Raw genomic sequence first — 22,781 nt, forward strand, 5'->3', positions numbered from 1 at the left:
GGAGAGGGGGCAACCTTGTTTAACTCCAATGTTACACTTAATATCTTTCGACCACCCCTCATTTCTCTTTAGCTTGGCAATTACATTCTCGTATAACCTTATAGCGGCAGCTCTCAACTCGAGAGGAACCTTTAGCTCTTCTAATCTATTCCAAAGGTTGTATCTAGGAACCGTATTGAAAGCCTTTCTAAAGTCCACAAAGCAACAAAATAAATTGGATTTATCATTACGACATTTAAAATACATTTCAATAATTAATTATTTAATTTAAATTAATAATAATAATATTATTATTAACCTAAAATAAAACAATTTTAAAATACAATTAAATAGTTAATTATTTAATTTGATTTTTTATTAAATATTAAAACATTTAATAAATTAAATTTAATCACGAAAAAAACAAAATAAATATAATTAATATCATATAGTCAATCATAATAATAATAATAATTATTATTATTATTATTTTTTATAATATTAAAATTCTTAATATACAATTTCAATGAACAAATTTTACTATTTTAACCATATTTATTTAAAAAAGAAATGAAATTTTATACAAAATCTATAAAACTACTTTAATTTACTTTAAACATCAAACATAATTTACCTTTATTTTTAATTATTCTATTTTTAAATAATTAAATGTTTAATTATTTCAAAAAAATTAAATATTTACTTTTATTTTTAATTATTCTATTTCTAAATAATTTAAATGTTTAATTATTTTATTTCTTAAAAAATTAAATATTTACTTAAAAAAAATTAAAATATATTATATAAATTTTTTTGAAATATAAGATATTTTAAGAAGATATTCCACTCATCATAAATAATAAATAATATATAAAATAAAATAAAAAAATTAAGGTTTAGTGAGGAAACTTATAAAATAAAAGTAATAACATAAAAGTCACAAGAGAATCATTTGAGACGAAATACTATTATAAAATTAAATATTGGTAACAATAAATCAATTAGTTGTTATGAAAAAAATACTATAAAAAAATTCTTACATTGGTTAAATCTACAAGTCTTTGAAAATCCATTTTAAAAGAGTATATAGTTCAATCGGGGGTGGCATAAAGACACAAGGGCCTGGTTAAACTATTGGGAGATCAACGAAAATGATGCATTGCAAAACATAAATAACATTAAAGATATTGTTACTTCTAAGTTCAAAGAAAAAATGTGGTATGAGAAAGATTTAGCGGCTAAAAGAAAATTAAGTTATTATAAGAAGGTCATCAACCCCACCCTAGAAAATCAAAAGTATCTCTCTATTTTAACTAGCTCAAAGAAGAAAATTAATATAGCAAAGATTAGAACGAATTCTCATGAGCTCCATAGTGAAATAGGTCGTTGGGCAGTTCCTAAAACGCCATGGATGGAAAGGATTTGCCATATATGTGAGAATAGGAACATTGAGGATGAAAACCACTTCCTCTTAGAGTGCTCCGCGTACAACCACATTAGATCTCAATTTCACAATCTTTGTTACAATACTGATCTTCCTAGCCTTTTACAATGTCAAAACTATAGTGAGCTCGGGAGGCTTCTCTCCAAGCTTTTTGAGCATAGGAATAAAATCTTAAATCAAAATAAATAATTTGTTTCTTTAGGTCGGATAGACCAATGTTTGGTTAACCATCATCACCATCAATAAGCAAACACCTATTCAAATCTAAATATCTTATTTACTTTGAAATCCAAAACTATTATAATAATTTCAATTATAAAAATAGTTACAAATAGTTTATAAAATGATTAAAAATAATATTTTTGAATATTAATTATTCAATACCTTAATAATTATTAAGATATGTCTCAATTTAAGTTTTATACATTACCAACTTTCTATTCCAACAAACCTCTACCAAATTTAGAAAAAGTCAAATATATTACCTAATTACTAATTACTTTTTTCATTAAAAACCGGTACTAAAATATTACACTTGTTTTATTATGATATAGAAAAATAAAACTAATGAAAACTACAATAAATTAATTATTCACTTATTAGTCGAACTAAGTACAATAAATTAATTATTTACCTATTATTCATGAAAATACAATAAATTAATCATTCATGTGATGTGATAAAAAGGACTAAAAATCAATTAACAAAGAAGTAAATATTGTAAAGTAAATCATTCACTCCTCATATTTACCAGCTACCATTCAAAACCTCGTCAACCATTCACTCATCATATTTACTATCTACCATTCAATACAAATCTCATGATTCCAACCTTTCACTCGTTTGGCCATTATTGCGCCATCTTATCCTCCTCCTCTGTTTTTTGACGGGACCCAACGCAGGTAACCGCAATGGACTCAGATTTGGTTGATTTCCTGAAAGGAATGGTGAAGCCAATGGCTGCTTTAGCAGTGCCAGCAGTTGCCGTCTTCCTCTCATATCTTCAGAAGCTTGAACTGGAAAGGGAAATGCCATATTCCATAGCAAGGGCCTTTCTCCAGCTCTCTGTTATTGGCTTCGTGTTGCAATTTATCTTCCTTCAGCAAAATGTGGGCTGGATTTTGTTGGCTTATTTATTCATGGTACGCTCTTTTTCCCTCTATCACTTCAATTCTGTTTCTGTTTGGCATCCATGGTTGCTCTGTTTTTCCTTTGAAAACAAATTTTGTGTGCGAGCTCTATTTACTTTTTTCAATGTCTTTGTCGGCGTTATCGGTTCCATGGATTAGGCTCATATTTGCATCAACTGGCAGATATTTCTGGATCTTTTTGTTTTAGAAATTAAAATGACATCAGGGTACAAACTGGTGGTATAAATCCAAATCAAAGCTCAGTACAGAAATTGCTAGACACCAGTGCCAATCAAATCAATTCACAGTAGACACGCTTAGGCGTTCAGGCCCTAAGAACAGTCCCATAAAGTAATTTTCTGAAAAGATGTTCCTTATTAAGTAGAATGATATGCCCTAATAATGGATAGCCGTCTGTGAAATGTTTTGAGAGTTAAGCAGAATGGTATGCATTAAAAATAGATAACCGTCTGTGTGAAGAAATGTTTGATGAAAAAAAAAATTGGTTTATATAATGTACCAGTATATTTTCGGGATAAAATGTAAAAATTTACATATTAAATCTCTTTAATATAGATTTGACAATCAAAACTAGAGACGGTCTAAGTCTTTCTAAATGAGACTTGTGATAAAAAAAAAAAAAAAGAGATCTAGAGAGTGACTTACATATCTTGCCCATGCCTATGTTAATCTTGTCTCTTCAATATAGATTCTACAATCAAAACTACAGAGAAAGTCTAAGCCTTTCTAAATGAGATTTGTGATTAAAAAAAAAAAAATGATCTAGGGAGAGACTTACATATGTTGCCCATGTGTATGTTAATCTTACCAACAAAATAGTAGCAAATGATTCCGACAATATCTCAAAAAAACAAAACCATAGATTTTAAAGCTAAGGTAGTAGGATGGAGCTTTCATCTATGATTGTGTTTTCCTCCAGATGTTCAAAGTGCATATAGCTAGTGTCATCTGCAAGTCCTTTCTTAGACAATGAATCAGCTACATCATTTGACTCCCTGAAGATGTGTTGAAAGGTAATCTGATTAAAGGACTGCTTGAGGATATTGATGTGGAATATCCAACCGCTAAGATTTGGAGGGGAAAAAATTGTATTAGCCGAAACCCCTTCAATGAGGGACTTAGCGTCTCCATATACATGAATAGTATCAATAGACAATCTCCTGGAAAACCATAGAAGCGCCCAAAGCGCTAGAATCTCTGCCCACATGTTTGTACCTACACCTCCATTCCATGATACCTTGTAATGTAACTTGTGATTTATCGTGAGCCATATGCCACAACCACAGATATCTCTCTGAGCTGCTCCATAAAAATAACCAGAAGGATAATGTATGTCTTGAGGGATGAACTCTAGCGATATATCTTTATCCTTCTGTATGCGGACACTCAGAGTATCCATCCACATCCCAATGTTGAAAGAAATTCTCTGAATGTCAATTGGGGAGCCCTCAAATATATAACCAATTATGGCACGCCAAATTTCCTAGAAAGTGAACAAGGAGTGGCCTGATATTTACCCCCACACTTGATCCACCAACATAGACATTGTTCAATGGAGTGAAAACTTCTAAAAGGGATGTTAAGTTGCAGTAGAATGCTTCTCCATACATGTAATGTCATGGGGCACTCCAATAAAAGATATACATTTGTCTTGATCAAATCCCGACATAGTGAGCATCTACCAGGCCCATGTATACCTCTCTTTTAAACATTTTCCCAGGTGAGAGTTTTGTTGTGCCAAACCAACCATGAGTAAAGAATTATCTTAATTGGGACATTTAGTTTCCAAATCTGGTAGAACCAACAAGGATGACAGAAGGAGAAATGTGTTCACATAATGAACTTATAGGTGTCCACTACCTCCATCGAGTTACACCATAACTTCCCTACCCAGGTGATGTAATCTCCCTCCTCAGCATTACAAAGACCCGTCCATTTTAGTTCTTATATGTAGCCATTCCATTCCTCGACGAGTAAGCCATCGATGGGACCAACAATATAGCTTATGGAAAATTTTATCCCGAACCCATTGCCAGTCTGCATGCCTATAATTATTTGGCTTGAGAAGGAAGCCTAGGTAAGTAAAGCCTTCACACAAGGGTTGGGAGCGAAAATGAAAGAGATATGCAATACTATTAATCTCCTCATGATCACCATATGAGTACATGATTAAATATTTGTCTTCTTTAACCATCAATCTTGAGGCCTCACCAAATCTCATGATAATATAGTGCAGAGTCAACCATTGTTGTCTGGAGACCATCCCAAAAGTATGGATTTTGTCCACAGAAATATTGTGGGCTATATCAATATGGTTTCCCAAATGGATACCACAGAAGAGGCCTGAGGATCGAGCTGCATTAATCTTTTCACTGAGACCATCCATAACCAAAATAAAGAGCAAGGAAAATTCCTGTTGTAACCCTCTCTTTGCTTTGAAAAAACTAGAAGGATAACCATTTACCAAAACAAGAAAATGTACAAATGTGACACAAGCTATAATCCATTCTACATTTTGAACCTCCAGACCAATCTTCGTCAAAATGAGGGGCAAGAACGACTAGTCTACACAATCATATGTTTTCTTCAATTCCACCTTCATGACCAAAGGCTCGAGTTTTTTTTTTGTGGGTGGGATGTATAGTTTCCTATGTAGTAGCCACTTCATCATGAATCAATTTGTTATGCAGGAAGACAAATTGTTCCCAAGAAATATACACTGAGAGGGTAATCTTCATATGCTCTGCTATAACCTTAGAGATGAGTTTATAAAAAATGTTACAAAGTGAAACACGCTTGAAATCCAAGAAGGAAGAAGTGACAGTAACCTTCGGAATCAGTGAAATAAAAGTTGATTTTACGGATCCAAATACAATACTAGAGATCATCGATTCTTTGACCATATTCATAAGGTTCGTTCCCATCAAATCAAAGAAATGGAGGAAAAAGTCCACTGTCCAGCCATTCGGGCCTGGACATTTTTCTTTTGCAAGGATTTCAACACCCAATGAACTTCTTCAATTGTAATTGGGCTATACAATGCTTCGTTTTGTTCCTCATTAAACATAAGAGGGTAGTCCATCGTACCCCAAATTTGATCTTCAATATTAACACCCAAACGAGCCTGGTAGAAAGACTCAAAAAGGTGTACTGCTTCATTTTGTATCTCCTTTGTAGTGTATACATTCTACCCATTCCTCCCCTATATATTCCAAATAGTGTCAATATTTTTTTTTGCGATTAGCATATTTATGAAAGAAGTGGGTGTTTTTATCCCCCTCGTGGAGCCATATAGCTATACTTTTCAGGGGCCAAGTGGTTTCTTGTATCTGGAGAATGTGCCTCTTTCTGTGGTCCAATTCTTTCAGCGTCTCCAACATGAAGGTTATCGGAACTCCCCGATCCATATTTCTGCTAAGTCTTTCGACATCTTCAATAATAGCCTTAAGTTCCAGAGAAAGTGACTTTTTCTTTTTTCTTTCCCAAATCTTGACACGATTCTTGAGATATTGTAATTTCTCTAAGATATGTGCCATCGGGGATATACCAGTCTCCCTCGTCATTGAGTTTCAAGAATTTTTTACTAGTTCATTGAATTCCTCATCCTCCAACTAGATTCTCTTAAATTTGAATGGAATACCCAGTCGAATATGCTCCATCTGCCATTATAGAACAATGGGAATATGATCCGAAATAAAAGTCCTATCAACTCAGGACCTCAAATTACCCAATCTTTCGACTAAGTTCTCGTGTACTAAGAAGCAGCTTAGTCTCTTTTTGATATGGTCCTTGCCCGATCTTCCATTATGCCACGTAGGTGAGAGAGGGTTGGGTTGGATATCCACCACGTGATTTGTATAAAAAAGGAGATGTAATTGATCGTCTATAGGATCCCTTCTACAATGAGCCCCCTAACAGTCCTCCTTGGATAAAGTGGCATTGAAATCACCCGCCATAATGAGGGATCCAATCTTAAGAATATCACAAGCTTCCATATGGTCCCCAAAAGTAGCCCTATCCTTATATGGGGCATACAGGTTGAGAAAATGCCCTCTTTTTTTCTTCTTTGCAAACAGGATAAATTTCATTGTAATGAGGTGTTTTGAATCATAATTATCAAACATTTTTTCTCGGTGGCATATAGAGAAAAGGACATTCAAAATCCCTGTTTTCTCAAAAATTTTGGTCCAATTCCAATATGAGTTTTTACCATTGTCATAGTCACAATTCTACCACAATCATAGTTCACCATAATCATAATTCCTTTCATAGTAGAACTATGCTCACTGGGAATTTGTTCATCTCTGAATCAACTCAATACCTTAAAATCCTAAAAGACATTCGATCAATTAATATTATGAGAATATCTTGTCTTGTTTTGTAGGATTTTAAGTGGATTATTTTGAGTGACAAATATCAAATTCCTTCCCTATATCCACAAAAAACCATCAAAAATGGAATGAAAAATGTACCATATTTTTGGTGATTTCTTGTTTTTATTTTATTTTATTTTATTTATGCTTCTAACACTCTAATCACCATTCTTGTCATCATGGAACTATGCTTCCAAGTGTTTTTCATGTCTTTGCATCAACATAAGCCAAAAATGGAGAAATTTGAGTACTAGGAATCAAACTCTCTTCATAACACTCAGAAGGACAGAAGTTCTAAAAATATAGAATGAAGGGCATACAAAACTCCACTTTCAATAACAAATGGCCCTCTTTCAATATATTTCTTAGCCTTGATCATAGTACCATGATGATCATAACCCTCTTCTTGTTTCTTTGGATTTGGGTATAGATAATTGGTAAAGATTCTCAAAACACCTTCCTCTTCTTGTTTCTTTGGATTTGGGTATATATATATATATATTTTTAATTTTTTATTTAGATCTGGTTATAGATAATTGGTAAAGATTCTCAAAACACCCTCAGTCTAGTGAAATTTCGACTTGACTATCGTGAAAACATATACCATGATTATAGTTCAATGATAACCACAATTCTATGATGACCACAATAACTTTAAGATAATAGTTTCCTTTATGATGACACTATGCCCTTGGGGATTTTTCCCATCTTTAAAGAAATCCAAAATTTCAAAATATCTTGAAGTATACCTCATTGGTGAATGCTTTGGGATTTTTCCCATCTTTAAAGTGATACAAATTTCAAAATATCTTAAAATATACCTAATTGGCGAATGCTTTGAAAACATATTTTGCGGTGAATGCTTTGAAAACATATTTTGTAGGATTATAGCATAAAATTTTGAGTGATAATTATCAAAGTCCCTTTGTGTAGGATGAATGACACCTAAAACATTATTTTTTGAATGAAAATTCTAAATTATATAATTTCAATGAAAATTTCTTCCATAATCTTAGTGCCCATCATGATGGTACTATGCCCTTTGGTGTTTTTGTCTTTCAATCAGCCTCAAGCCTTATAATAGCTTAAAAAAAATACTAAATTAAACAAAAAAAATGTAGTGCTTGTTTCACTATATTCAATGTAAATGATTTTAAGTATCAATTATCAAACCCTTTCCTAATGTTTAAGAATTATGGGTAATTTTTTTTTTTATATTGTATTTTATTTCAAATCTTTTTATTTTTACTATCTTGATATATTTTTATATATTTTATATGAACATTTTTCTACATTTCTCTTCACTATTTATTTTGTACTTTAACTGTTAATATTCTATTTTTATTTTTATATTAAAAAACTTTATTTGTTAATATTCTTTTTTTCATTTTTATAATAATAATAATAATAAAAATAAAAATAATTCAAATACTAAAGATCTCAATAACTACTAAAGTTCTCAATATGTGCAAAATTGCAAAATTTGAAACCATTCGCAGAAAAAAGAAAATTTTGATATGCAGTATGCATTTGTGGTTAGCATTCAAGTTGTCTCTTGACATAGTTCAGTTGCAACATGCTAAATAACTTTTGCGTGTGGAGTATAAAGCTACAATACATCACAACTCAAATGATGTTTTATAAAATTAAAGTATAACCAAATGAAAATATTAATCTTCATTATTACATGCATGAAGTACCGTTTGGGCCAGAAAAGCTTTTACGCTTGCCGTGATTCATAGGCGATTCCTATTTCCAATCCCATAAGAAAGTTATTGCGCCTGACATGCCTCATATAACATCTAGCCATCACTCGGGAGTGTTATGTTTGGATATCTCCGGTGCGTGTCAGAGCGCAATAACTTTCTTATGGGATTGGAAATAGGATTCGCCGTGATTCATAGTCCATTGAAGGCAACCTCAATTGTGGAATGAACTTTGAAGACCAAGATAGAAAGATATAATGTATTTAGGTGGTTTGTTTGTTTGTGTTTTTCGGGGTGCAAAAGGAAAATTTAAAAACATTTGCTTGAAAATATGACGAATCGTCTTCTTACTTGAAGAAGAATGAAAAAGAAAAGGAAAAGATGTTGATAGTGAAATTATATTGCATGCTTTCTTAAAAGAAATGTATGCACGTATAGTCAGACATGTTATATAGGTAAAATTTATGAAAATGTTAAGAGTGATTTTAGAATAAGTATGGGAATAATAAATGTTAATGGTGAAAATTCATGTATGAAAATTAAAAGTGTATTGTAGTTGTAGAATTTCTTTTGGAAAGTTATGTGGTCAACACATTTTTTTTTTAAAATATGAATGGGCTTGTGTAATTAAAATTATATTATTAAGGGTCCAATTTTATAAGGTTATTTTGTAAATTATACAATATTATGTTAAAAGGTATACTATTGGCTAAAAACATAATATAAAAAGTTTTAGTATTATTTTAAGTGTGAATTAAGACATTAGAGGGATAAATTTACTATATAAGTGTAGATTAATTTATCTCTAGATTTGTTATGTATAGATGAGTAACAAGTTTTTCGAGATACTTGATACCTTTTTTTTATGATAGATTTGGACTTAAGATGGAATTAGGATGGTTTTTAGTCTATGCCTGTGTATATGTATGTGTGTGTTCTACATGTCAACTCCATGTTGAGCATGGAATGAATTACACATCTCTCTCATATCAAGGAGCACACCATTGAAATAGTCAAAATCCATCTTAACACTAAAAATATCATGCAATAATAGGGATTGAATCCCTTGACGTGCAAATCATTCCTCAAGTTTTTTCAACCTAAAAAAGGTGTACACCTCAAAGGACTTGATCCCTATCTTCTCGTGACAAATGTAGAGATAAGATGGATATCTCTCTTTATATATATATATATATATATATATATATATATATGTCATGGAAATACGCATCTCCCTTATATTGAGTAGTATATCATTGAAATGATTTAACCATAGTTTTTTTTTTTACTTTTAATTCTTTATACACACACATAAAAAATTGAAGCTACATAGTGAAATATTTTATTTATGGTCAACCTTGAAATATTTGTTTTAATGCCACATGTCAAATTCATGTTAAACATTTAAGGAATTATAGTAAAATGTCCCTCATACTATGTTGTAGAAAATTCATATTGATGCAATAACTACAAATCCATTATGTTCTAGAGGGATATAATCCCTCAAAGTTGCAAGCCTTCCCTCAAGCCTTTTTAATCTAAAAAAAGTTCTCATCTTGACAAGATTGATCCCTCTTGAGACATGATAGATACAAAATTAAGATGACTATATATATATATATATATGTACAAAAGTCAATTGGGTTTAACTCAGGTGGTTGGGAGCAATGATTGTTGTCCTCCCTACCCATGTTCAATTCCCACAAATGACATTATGTGCTTTTTTGTAATGACTTCTAGCTTTCTTGTTGTGTCTGAGTAGTCCCTTTAAGACAAAAAATATTTACCAAAGAATGTATGTGTGTGTGTGTGTGTCACTTTTCTACACCATGTTGAGCATGCAAGGAATTACTCATCTCCCTCATATTAAGCTATAGGAAGTGCCTTTCCATGCAATAATTTGTGAGAGATCAAAAGATAATGCAAAGGAATTTCTTAATAGATAGGATAAAAATTAAATGTTGTGTGAACATATATTATGAGCATCCATTTATTGTCATTGTGTTGGCCACCCATTTAGTGTCATTAATAAAAAAAAACCCTTTGTCATTAGTTACAATAAGAAGAATTACCATAAAATATTATCAAATGATTAATAAGGGAAATTGTTGGAATAACCATTTTACTTATTTAATACTTCAATATGGGCCCCAAGAAAAAAAGAATATATTCATGCTTCAAGTGCATCACAAGGAAAGGCTAAGGCCTATTATAGGATAATAGTACATAGAGCATGTGAGATAGTGGAACCTTGTGAAATAGATATTGTGATTATGTTGTAATGGTTAGCATACTACCATTTGAATTATATTGGTATTATTAGACAATAATAATAATAATAAGCACTTGGGGTCAACTACATCTTAGTAAGAGAGCCGCGGGGAAATGAGGAAACAAGAGGGGAGGTAGGGTGGGCCTTGTTAGATATATTATTAAGTGCCCCTTTGATTATCTTTCCAAACTTATTCCTCAAGGACCAAACTCTCAATGCAGGGGAGAATATAGATTGTGCAAGTTCTTTTGGGTGATTCATTTTATTATTTCATTTCTTCATTATTTCTTCAACCAAGAAACATCAAAAATTACTCCTCTACTAATTCTGAGAGATATTGTGTGGTATTTCATTATTTTTATGCCTGCAATTGAAGGAAATCCTATGAGCACGAGGCTAGAGTGACCCAAAGAATAGTTTGACATTGTTGTTTTTTAATTAGCAAGTTAGTTGTTATTGTTCCAAGAGATAGTATGTTGTTGAAGGGAAGTGCATGGGATAAATCATGTTGTTATGAGAAACTTGGAGTTGGAATAATACCATCCTTGCTACCTTAACATTTTTAACACTCTCATACAAAATTCTATAGCTAGAACTCTTCTTACAAAAGAATAGATGGCTAGACTAGAATTTTGAGGGGTTGTTCTATAGAGCAGGGGTTGATATCTTAAGGTTGTGCTATAAGGAAAATACTTCTACAGTGGTCAAGATCTAGTTAAGTTCCTAGGTCTCTATACTTTAAATGAAAAATACCATATAAGTTGCAAGATGATTTAGTACTAGGTTGAGAGCTCTAATTGAAAAATACACCTTGGTTGCCTTATTGACTAGTTTAGGGGTGGAACCTACATGAAATTGTGCCTAGTGTTAGGAGGAAAAATAATCTTATTAAGTTATTTCCCTAAATGCAACCATTAATAAATAAGTAATATGTTATGCATTGTCTTGGAAATGATTGTGTGTATATGCTGATGTAACCATCAATTCATGCTATAAAATGAATGATTCAACCTCCATTGTGTAAAGTGAGATAGAACAATGCAAAATGTATGGAATTGGAATTCTGAGCATTGGTGATGATGCTCAAAGGACAAAAGAATTGTAATTACCTCCCTATATGATGCTTTTATATGTATTATGTTATGTTCTTCACATAATCAACTGATAATATGAGATTTAAGTGTTGACATGATTATTTTTGTAATTAGATGAGATGATAATTTTGTAACCCATGCATGTAGTTAAATATTTGTTGTACAATCTTGGGAAAGTGTTATACATGGATGTTTAATATTCCACTACAATGTTGAGTTTGTATATCAATGTGTATATAAAGTAAATCATGGGACTTTTGAAGTAAAGCTTTATTACCTCTCTATATGATACTTTTATATGTATTACATTATGTTCTTCACATAATCAACAAATAATATGATATTTATGTTCTGACATGTTTAGTTGTGTAACTAGATGAGATGATCATTTTGTTACTCATGCATGTAGTTAAATATTTGTTGTACAATCTTGGGAAAATGTTATACATGGATATTTTATATTCCACTTCAATGTTGAGTTTGTATATCAATGTGTACATAAAATAAATCATGGAATTTTCGAAGTTGAGTTTGAGTTAGAAATAAGAAATCTCAATTGGGAATGAAGATGAAATTTTAAAAGACTACCCCAACAACCCAAGGAGGTGGGTCCACATGTTCTATAGAATGTAATAGATATTAGCTTACAACACTAAGGTGTTGTGGGTAGAATATGTGAAGTGTTAATGGAGTGCCACTATTATGTTATTACTATTAACAAAATTCCCAAGTGAATTTTTTTCCAATATTAGATCATGTTGGAAGGGTATAATGATGAATTCAAGCATAAGGCTCACAAGTTTCAACATTCCTTGTAGTTTATTATAGGGTAAATCTTGTATGGTTCACAAATATTAGTGTTGTAATATTATGAATTGTGCAAATTCATGTGGCCTACGAAAGAGAGTTATGTATCCAATCCCATGAGTATGTAAGTTAGATTCCGTTTGAGAAGCTCCATGCACGAAAATTCCATGGAGCGTCGATGGACTTGTAGGACTTCAATGAAGTTAATGTTTCAGATCCCATGAATAATGAAGTGTGTAGCTTTCTAATGGGGAATTTAGCCTTCATTATTTTAATAGAGGAAGTTGGGAGTTATTCTTGTAGCAACTTATGAAGACAAAGATTCCGATAGTATGAGTGCATTGTGGAGACACATTTTGGATTTCTAGATAGATTATATAAATGGTTGTACCTCTAGGATTGAAATATGAGGAGAACACAATTTTCATAATAAATAAAAATTACTATGATTCTATGGCAACAAAATGCAATTATAGGGTCTTATTATTCAAATTTCCAATGCAAAAAAAGTAAGGGTCTAGGGCTAAGGGGGTGAGTAATGTGAGATAAATCTAACATAGACATATAATGGTCATTCTCAAGAAGGTAATGATCTAGATTGTATCATTATATTATTTTTTATCTATAACAATGCTTTCAAAGTGGAGAAAAATGGAGGAATCAGTCACAAAGTCATATTAACGATAGGTCCTAGGAAAAGCAGGATTTGAAAACTTCTAAAGCTATTTTGAGCCATAAAATGGATTTTTTCGGGGTTGAAACTTTCCTAGATTTAGCTTGGACCCTTGATGCTGATCTACACTCATATATATTTCCAATGGTGAAAATATCATGTCAATCAGAGCTCATATGAAAATTTATGACTCCCACAAGTTAATCTACTATGTTGATCACCATGGTACAAGAGTATGCCACATCATCTCTTATTACTCATGTATATGGGCTAACCATCCGTGGAATTTTAATTAGAGTCTAGAAGGTCCAATGTGATAATTCTACATAAGGGTTGAGAAAGTCAAAACCCTACCCCTAGATGGATATTGGAATATGTTAAACGATAGGCCACAAAAAGGAGTGTGGGTTCCATTCTATGTCATTGTATTTGTTTCATAGTTGACCAGAGAAACTAGGAATGGGAAGTTAGAGTAAAAATAATAGGAATAAGCTTCTATAGTAGCCTTACATGCCACAAATCTCGTGTAACTCCACGGACAATACATCTTTCTTTATATTTGCATATTTCTTTACTAGAGAAAAGAAAGCAAAGTTGCTTCACATTCTCGTTGGGTTCTCTCTCCTACAGGTTTCCTAGGGTAAATATTGTGATTATTTGTGGATAGTGTGTGTGTATTTTTTGTTTACTATTTTTTTCATTTCATCTATTTCATGAATTTAATCATACAACTAGTAATCAAAGAATATAAGATTTAAAGGAAATTAACCATCATGGTAAATATTTCAGTATTTTCTTAGATCTATTGTCTCAAATTGTTCTATTGAAATATCCATGACAATTTGCAAATCATATTAGTAATATAGCCAAGTTTATTTTGGGTATTTGTGGGAAGTTGCAAAGGGTCGTGGAACCAACTTAAGTAGAAAGTCACAAAACCATAGTCATGGTTAATGAGTCTATTCATAATAACCCTCAAGATCTAGAAGAATAGAGTTTTGCAACGTTAAAAGCACAGGGTGCTGACATAAACTATGTTATGAACCTCCTCATAGTGGTTGTAGAGATTAAGATTGGAATGTTCAGAGAGGTCACGAGTTTTAAAGACATTGGATTAGAGGGGAAATTGGGAGATAACGAAGAGATATAAAATGATTCAAGGAAATAATTTAAGAAAGAGAATTTGAGTTCTAGTTCCATTAAAACTTCATGGTCCCTATTAAATATGGAAGTGAAAATGGACATAAAGCCATACCAAGGTGAGATTTATGCATTAAAATTGAATCACTGGTTGCAACAACTAGAAGTTTATTTCATCATTCACCATATAGATGAAGAATAACATATGTCATTTTTCATATTGAAGTTAGAGGTCCACGATTAACTGATCCAGGTGGATGTTGGTGGCCACCCACCTATCCCACTTGGACCCCCACAACTGTCTCTTTCAGCTTTTTAGTTTCCTTATTTGTAGCACAATTTACTATTTTTAGCAGTTTTTTGGGTCTTGAACTTCCGAAGCCATTTTGAGGCCCTAAACGACGTTTTTTTTGGGAAATCTAGGAGCAACATGGCTCCATGGACCGATGTTGCTCTTCCCAAAGTTATAGTTCTCCGATAGATCTTTCCAACGAGCTATTGTACGTGTCAAATAGAGATCGGGTGCCAAAGTTAAGACCCCGGGAAGTTGATGTACCAATTTACCCAAAACGGGGCCCACAATTTGGCGTTTCATCTTCTAGGGTTAGGTTTTTGGATGTTTAGGGTTTTCCATTGTTTCTCAACAATAAATAGGCCTTCGAGCCTCATTTTAACACAGTTTAGAGGCATGCAGCCGCCACATCTCTTCTCAGAGATAAGCTACCATCGCCCTAGCTAGCTTATTTCTATTTCTATTTGTAAGCGTATTTCAGTGCTTTACATTAATGAAATAAAGTATTATTTCTGCTGCATCTCTTTGTTTATGGTTATATTTGTAATTTGTTGTGTTCCTGTTTAAATCTGGATCAGTGGTATTAGAGCGGTCCGCTCTTTCTCTGTCTTTCTTTGCATGTCCCCAACGAGGTCGGGATATAAGGAGTTAGGGCTTGCACTGGTTGAACCTTTGCAAGACCAACCTCGCAAATCCTGACGGCTCCCATAGTGGATGAAAAGAAAGACGAGGGGGCAGAAGATCCTATCAAAATCTTGCTCGAAGAAGCCCTTGAGCGACAAAGGAGCACGATGATGGACAATTTTGCTCAGATCATTCAGCGGCTACCCAGAGGCAACGCATTGGCTCCAACAGATACTCTGGAAACGCCACACTATTTAAGGTACAAGTTAATTTTGAAATCCCCGTATTCGAGGGTCAGATAGACGCAAATGCTGTAGATAAATGGTTAAATATGCTAGAGGGTTATTTTTCTGTTCATGATTTTTCCAGTCGGGAAAAGATTATTTTCACTCTTTTCAAATCAGCCCCCCACGTCAAGGATTGGTGGGAAACCTACTATGAGCAGAAGGATGAAAGCACGGGCTCACTATTTTCAGCCGCACCCACGTGGAATTCATTCCGAGATGCCATCAAGGAGCAGTACTACCTCTTCAAAAGCTACAAGGACAAATACATAAAGTGGACCACGCTGCGGCAGGGAAGGGACCAAGATGTGCCAAAGTTCACAAACATTTTTCATACCCTTCGCACACAGTTGGGTATCAAGGATTCTGAGCTACATTTCGTACTCAAATATCGCGATTACCTACAAAGATACATGCAGGAAGAGATGGAGTCCCTGAACATCTCCTCGCTCGGCACAGTGTACCGATACGCTGTCAAAATCGAGTAGAAGTTTAAACAAAAGAAGCAAGACTTTGGATCTGCGAATTCGAAGACCAAAGGACAAAAACAGGACGGGGAAACCCAAGACAACCTGTCGAAGCTGCAAGAAAAGAACAACACCACGAAGTCGAAGAAGGACACATGAAAGTGGTGTGAGTTCCACAAGAGTCCCACTCATAACACAAGCGAGTGTCGGACAAACCAGTCGTTGGTGGCCGAATTGAAGGCTTCAGAATCAGATGCATGTTCCGACCCTGAGTCGGAACCTGACAAGGGGAATGGCAAACGGAAGCAGATCATTGATGTGAAGCCCAACGCCACTGTTGCCACCGCTAAAATCCATAAGAATGAACCCGAATATCCAGAGGAGGGGAGCGTCTTTTCCACTCACAAATGTGGGTTAAGGGTTCGCCGCTACAATTCATTGTCGACAGTGGCAACCAAAAGAACCTCATTTCAACAGAGGTCGTGAAGCGGTTGGGCCTACTGACTACACCACACCCGCAGCCGTACAGTATCGAGTTGCTTCACCAAGGATGAGATCTCCGAGTCCGCCAACAGTTCCGCCTTCCATACAACATCAAGCCCTTTACAGATGAGGTATTTTGTGATGTTGCACCTCTTGATGTTTGTGATGTACTATTAGGCTAACCATACTTATGGAGGCGACATGCTGTGTATGAGTCAAGGCCTCGTGCTGTTATTATCACTTTTGGTAATTCATTATATAGGATACCAGAGGTAGCCCCACCTACCGCCACCTCTTTGATCGTTGCTAGGAAAGGTAACAAGCTCATCTCCCAGACTAGGAAATTAATTTTCTGTTTGGTTCACTCCCAAAGCAAGGGGAATATCATTTCCACATCCATGACCCCTGTAAAGGGTTCCTCCACGCAGTGCTCAACAACAACAACAGATGGATACGGTCATGAAAACAGATAGGAACATCTTCTCCTTACCCACAGGGACACTGTTGCACTATCAGGTACCACGCAAGTTTTAGGTGGACAACAAAGTCTGGTTGCATCTGTAGAAAGAACGCCTTACAAGAGCCTATCAGAAGCTTAGACCACTCCGACATGGTCCTTACAACATTACCAAGGCTGTGGGAAACAATGCTTTGGAGCACACCATTCCTCCATTCCTTCGCTTGCATTGAGTGTTCAATGTGGAATGCCCTCTACCATGCTTCCCACCATTACTGGACACATCAGAGATTGCAGAACAACTCACCAAGGACCAAGTTCAGTAGATGGAGGAACTAAACGCAATAGGGACCATTGCTTCCTAAGGGGGGAGGAATGATCCAAGTGGATGTTGGTGGCCACCCACCTATCCCACTTGGACCCCCACAACTGTCTCTTTTAGCTTTTCAGTTTCCTTATTTGTAGCATAATTTACAATTTTAGCAGTTTTTCGGGCCCTGAACTTCCGGAGCCGTTTTGAGGCCCTAAACGACATTTTTTGGGAAATCTAGGAGCAACATGGGTTCATGGATTGATGTTAATCTTCCCAAAGTTATAGTTCTCGGATAGATCTTTCCAACGAGCTATTGTACGCGTCAAACGGAGATTAGGTGCCAAAGTTACGACCCTGGGAAGTTGATGTACCAATTTACCCAAAATGGGGCCCACAGTTTGGCGTTTCATCTTCTAGGGTTAGGTTTTTGGATGTTTAGGGTTCCCATTGTTTCTCAACAATAAATAGGCCTTCGAGCCTCATTTTAACATAGTTTAGAGGCATGTAGTCGCCACATCTCTTTTCAGAGATAAGCTCCCATCACCCTAGCTGGCTTATTTCCATTTCTATTTGTAAGCATATTTCAGTAATTTACATTAATGAAATGAAGTATTATTTCTGCTTCGTCTCTTTGTTTATGGTTATATCTGTAATTTGTTGCGTTCCTGTTTAAATCCGGATCATTAACCTAGTGAGAAAGACATACGAAAACACTTAAGCTTGAGGGTGATCCCCTAGTAACTAGGTGGGGGGACTTCAAAACCCTCATTAAGTACCAATTTTACTCCATTAGGTACGTAGAGGATCAAAGAATATAATAGCACTACTTTAGGTAGAGGCAAGGGAAAAGTGTATAGGAGTACACCACTAAGTTAAAAAAGATGGCCATCGTTCCAGGAATCTCTCCAAGAATCCAGATGTACTCCTTAAGCATTTAGGGTGCTTACATAGTCATCTACAAAAGAAAGTGATGCTTTTCAAGCCAAGGAAAATGGATGAAGCATGTTTGCAGGCATACTATCTTGAAAACATAGGCCACAAGGAAGGGAATCCAAGTGGTTCCAAATAGAAAGAGCATTAGGAAGCTTCCAAGAATGGGAAGAAGAAGTGGAAAGGGGGGGGGGGGGGGGATGGGGGGCGCTTTAAGAAAAGAATAGCCATTACACATCAATGCAAAGATCCTAGAAACAATTGTAATGATTGCAATATTAATGGCCACATCGAGGAAAATGATGGAAATGACATTCATAGATGAACTTTAAGAACATAAGAAGGATGTAAAGAAAAAATAAATCTAACCACATATTTGAGCAATCAAGTTGAAAGCAAGTCTGATTTGGATGAGAAGGCTTTTTGCACATTAATGCAAAAGGAGGTGAATTTTAGTATCCTTCATCACTAAGAAGAGGATATGACCAAAATCTTCCACATCAAGATCCAAGTCAAGAAAACCATGAAAGATGCTCAATTTGAATATAGTTCACTAGCTAATCTCATAGTCGCGGATCTAGTTGGCATCTTGGATTGGATGTTCATGATCATCTAAGCCTATATCGATTGGGATGGGTAAACAAGGATGTAGAGATAAAGTCAATGAAACAATATAAAATTAACTTTGTTGTAAGTGCTATATTTATTAATGAAGTGTAATCAAACATAATAGCCCTTGATGTATGTGGAGTACTGTTTAGAAGCCCCTACATGTATATGAGGGATGTTTTCTTCATGCGGAGATCCAACCATTACAACGTAATCAAGGACGGGAAATAAGAAAATTTTTAGGAACCCCACCTCGTTCCACCCCAAGTTTATATAAATAATAAATGGCTGAATCCATATGATACATAGAAAATTTTTAATGCTACTTTATTAATAATATAACACACATATACAATTTTTGAACTAATCTTTCACTAAGTTATAAAATAGTGTAAAATCTTGGTGAATCTTTCATTAAATTATAACACTTTGTAAAGTTTTAGTGAATCTTTACTAAAACATTAATTTTTTTTGATAAAGTATAAAACTGTGTATACTAATAGGAAAATATATTCATTAAGTTAGAATATATTCATTTTACATATTTGGAAAAAAAAACCCCTCCTCGAAAGAGCACTATAAGTATAAGGGATTTTGTTTGTGAGGGTTTCATATTATACACTATTGCATATCCATGTCTCACTTTCGATGATATTTCACCACTAATTTCCTGCATGTGTTGATTTTGACAACCATATTTGTCAAGCTCAGGAGATATTCATCTTTGCACTACCACTTCTATTTACTTATATTTAGATGATTTATTATTGATAATGAAAAATGTAAAATATAATCTAAGTTTATGCAAAATACAAACTCAAAGGCTATAATAATCTTGATACAATTAGAAATTTCCAACTACACCAAAATAGAGGAATAATGATGTTAATAAAATAATAAGAATCACATCATTTGTGCAATTCCATTCATGGTTTCGTACACCACCAATGGAATGCCTATAACAAAATAAGAGTCATCTCAAGTATATTGGATTAACTTTACAATCTTGAGGTTCATCCATTTCTCAATTCTCATCTTGCTCCTCATCTTCTACATTTGAAATGTGATCTTTTCTAGATGGAATATTATTATAAGCCTCCAAAACATTATGCTCCATTTAGTATCAATTTTCTAATCCCTGAGTTTTATAAATGTAATTGAAAGATGACAATGTTGGAAGGCCAACATGGATATCATGGCAAAAATGTTTGATGTAAATATCCTATCAATTTTATTATAAATTACTAAAGCTAAATATGAGGAAATCCTATATGGATTGTAATGTCTTAAAGGATAGCTTTCTTGAGCAAGCCTGTAAGGGGGATTGGGAAGTTTCATATATTTCCTAGAATTAATTTTTTAATTGATATACGAACACCAAGAAATTATGAGAGGTTGAACTTCACAAGCATGGGCTATGTATCGTACAATAGAGTCTTGATTGAATCTGTGGCCCAAGAAGGGACCTCGTACCTCTCATTCACGGGGTAGCACTTGTGAGGATGAGAATTCCATTATAGCCATTGGAGATAATAGAAATGGTGACACAAACTATTATTATAGAGAGATTGATTGTGAAGTTCCCTAAACCATCACATTTAGGCAACCTGTAAACTTGTGTTTGGAAGCTGGACCATAGAGGCCACGTTTGAATTATTTTAACTAAGGAAACCATTGAGGAGTACTTAATATTGAGTTAGGTAGACTAAGAGGAACTTAGTTGTTTGGTTATCTTTTTGCATGTGAAGAACTAAAGAGAAGGAGAATCATTGAGGGAATGTAGAAAATAGTGAAGGGATTTCCTTTTGTGTTGCACATGCCTTTAATGGCCATATTTTTCTATGTGATGAACCTAGACTTAATTCTTGAGTGGTTGCATACATGTTTCCTACTAGTGAATAAGAATTACCTTCATAATCTACACCCTGAATTAAACCTTTGCTGAAATTCCGTGAGTGAAGCATCCTTTCGACATTGGATCCGACCAAGGATGGCTAACTGCAAGAAACTTGTATTGTATTTACAATTACGACTAGGTGGAGAGTGGATATCCCTTCTTTAGTTTCCAACATGTTTAAGTGAAACAAATAAGTATATTCCCTTATTTGTAAATGAAATTTTAGTGTTGATCAATGCTTATTTTTTAATGTTGTGCTAGTTTACTGTGCATCTATGCAATGGTAGGTTGAAATGTGGTGTGTTTCCTTGTTGAATAAGTATAATAAGTGAGCTAAATAACTAACATGGCTTGCTTGAATGTTGAAGTGCATTCCTTTTATGATTATGAAGGTTGTGTTAAATGGAAGCCTTTCATTTATGTTACTTGAGATCATTGTGTGATGTATGTTCATGAATGGGGAAGTTACCCTTGGTTGTAATTCATGCAGAGTTATTGTATATCATGATGGTGAAAGTGAAGCTAGTATATTGGTAGGAGGTTAAGGCTCTGTGCATTTCTATAGATAAGCTAGTAGGTGGCTCTCTCTATGGCATAAGCTCTAGAGATAAGGAGGATTGATGGTCCTAGTTAAAGGTAGTGGGTTGTTTTGTTTAGAAGCTTCTAAAGAGCTTTGGATACTGAAAGTAATTTGGGTAGAATTTCTAGGCTTTACTAGAAATTTGGAGTTTGGGAAGTTTAATCTTAGCCCCTGGTCACATGGTCGACAAGACACATGATCAAGAGCTAGTGCGAAAGGGACTTATAGGATACTGGGCTACTAGAGAGTTAGAAAATACACATTACATGAAAACCCTCACTATGGCATAAAACTGACCAATGAACTGACACTTGATAACATTGGCTTTATTTCTAGGCATGTTAAATAATGACATTGGATATCGAAGTATCGACAAATATTGAAGAATGATGTCATGATGATATCATAAAGGATGGCATGGCAATGTTAGGTGGAGGACAATATCACCTAGATTTTGGGTTTTTGGCATGTCAATTAGGAAAATATGAGTGCATTGTGGCACACATCAATAGTGCCATGTGGCAGGGACACACCAACATTTTCCACATGTCATTTGGTGATTGGAAATTGGAGGATGGTGTGGCAAGTTGAGTTGTCATATCAGTATATCAAGCTTTCATGAGGGTTATGCCTAGCAAAATTTCCTATATCCCGATATCCCAGTATGCATGCTAGTAGTTCCATGTGTAAGGAATGTTAGAAACCCACACATGTTAGATGATGATTGTGTGTCAAAGAGTAAGATGGCATGCTGACCTAGCCACTGACCTATTGGCATATCAATAGATTACAACGACCTGTAGTTATAGAGAATTTGTCGATATCTCTATATTTTGTGTTGCGATAATACTATATCAACATTTCATAGGATTTAATGCCATATCATCATATCGAAGGATTTAATGCTATATCAACATAACGATAGATTTAACCATATTAGCACATTAAAGGATTTATACGCATATCAACATATTGGAGTTTTAGATATACCAACTTACAAGAATACCAAAAACCTTGGGGATTTTGGACAAGACACGTCTTATGGAAAATATCAATAAGGCAAGGCTCTGATATGACATACAAGTAGTAGATGTGGACCAAAGCGAGAGTGAAATGTGGAAAAGGGTTTCCATTTGTATGCCATGTGGCTTGTACAAATAGTGATGTGTCCTTTAGAGGGGTAAATCATCAAATGGGCATATCTTC

The 22,781-nt window shown here is 34.3% G+C and overlaps 1 protein-coding gene across 1 annotated transcript in view; it reads left to right on the plus strand.

Annotated features, from left to right (window-relative positions):
• Positions 1-2,242: 2,242 nt before the first annotated feature.
• The window catches only part of LOC149180747 (protein ALUMINUM SENSITIVE 3-like), a 47,808-nt gene continuing 27,269 nt past the window's right edge, over positions 2,243-22,781 (plus strand). The window contains exon 1 of the mRNA XM_089418217.1: positions 2,243-2,565. Within this exon, the coding sequence (XP_089274343.1) occupies positions 2,335-2,565 (231 nt within the window). The 5' untranslated portion in view covers positions 2,243-2,334. The remainder of the gene's footprint in view (positions 2,566-22,781) is intronic.

The sequence above is a fragment of the Pinus tabuliformis genome, chromosome 3_2, assembly GCF_031772625.1.
Source record: "Pinus tabuliformis cultivar Carrire ecotype Pingquan chromosome 3_2, CPIR1, whole genome shotgun sequence".
Lineage (NCBI taxonomy): Eukaryota > Viridiplantae > Streptophyta > Pinopsida > Pinales > Pinaceae > Pinus > Pinus tabuliformis.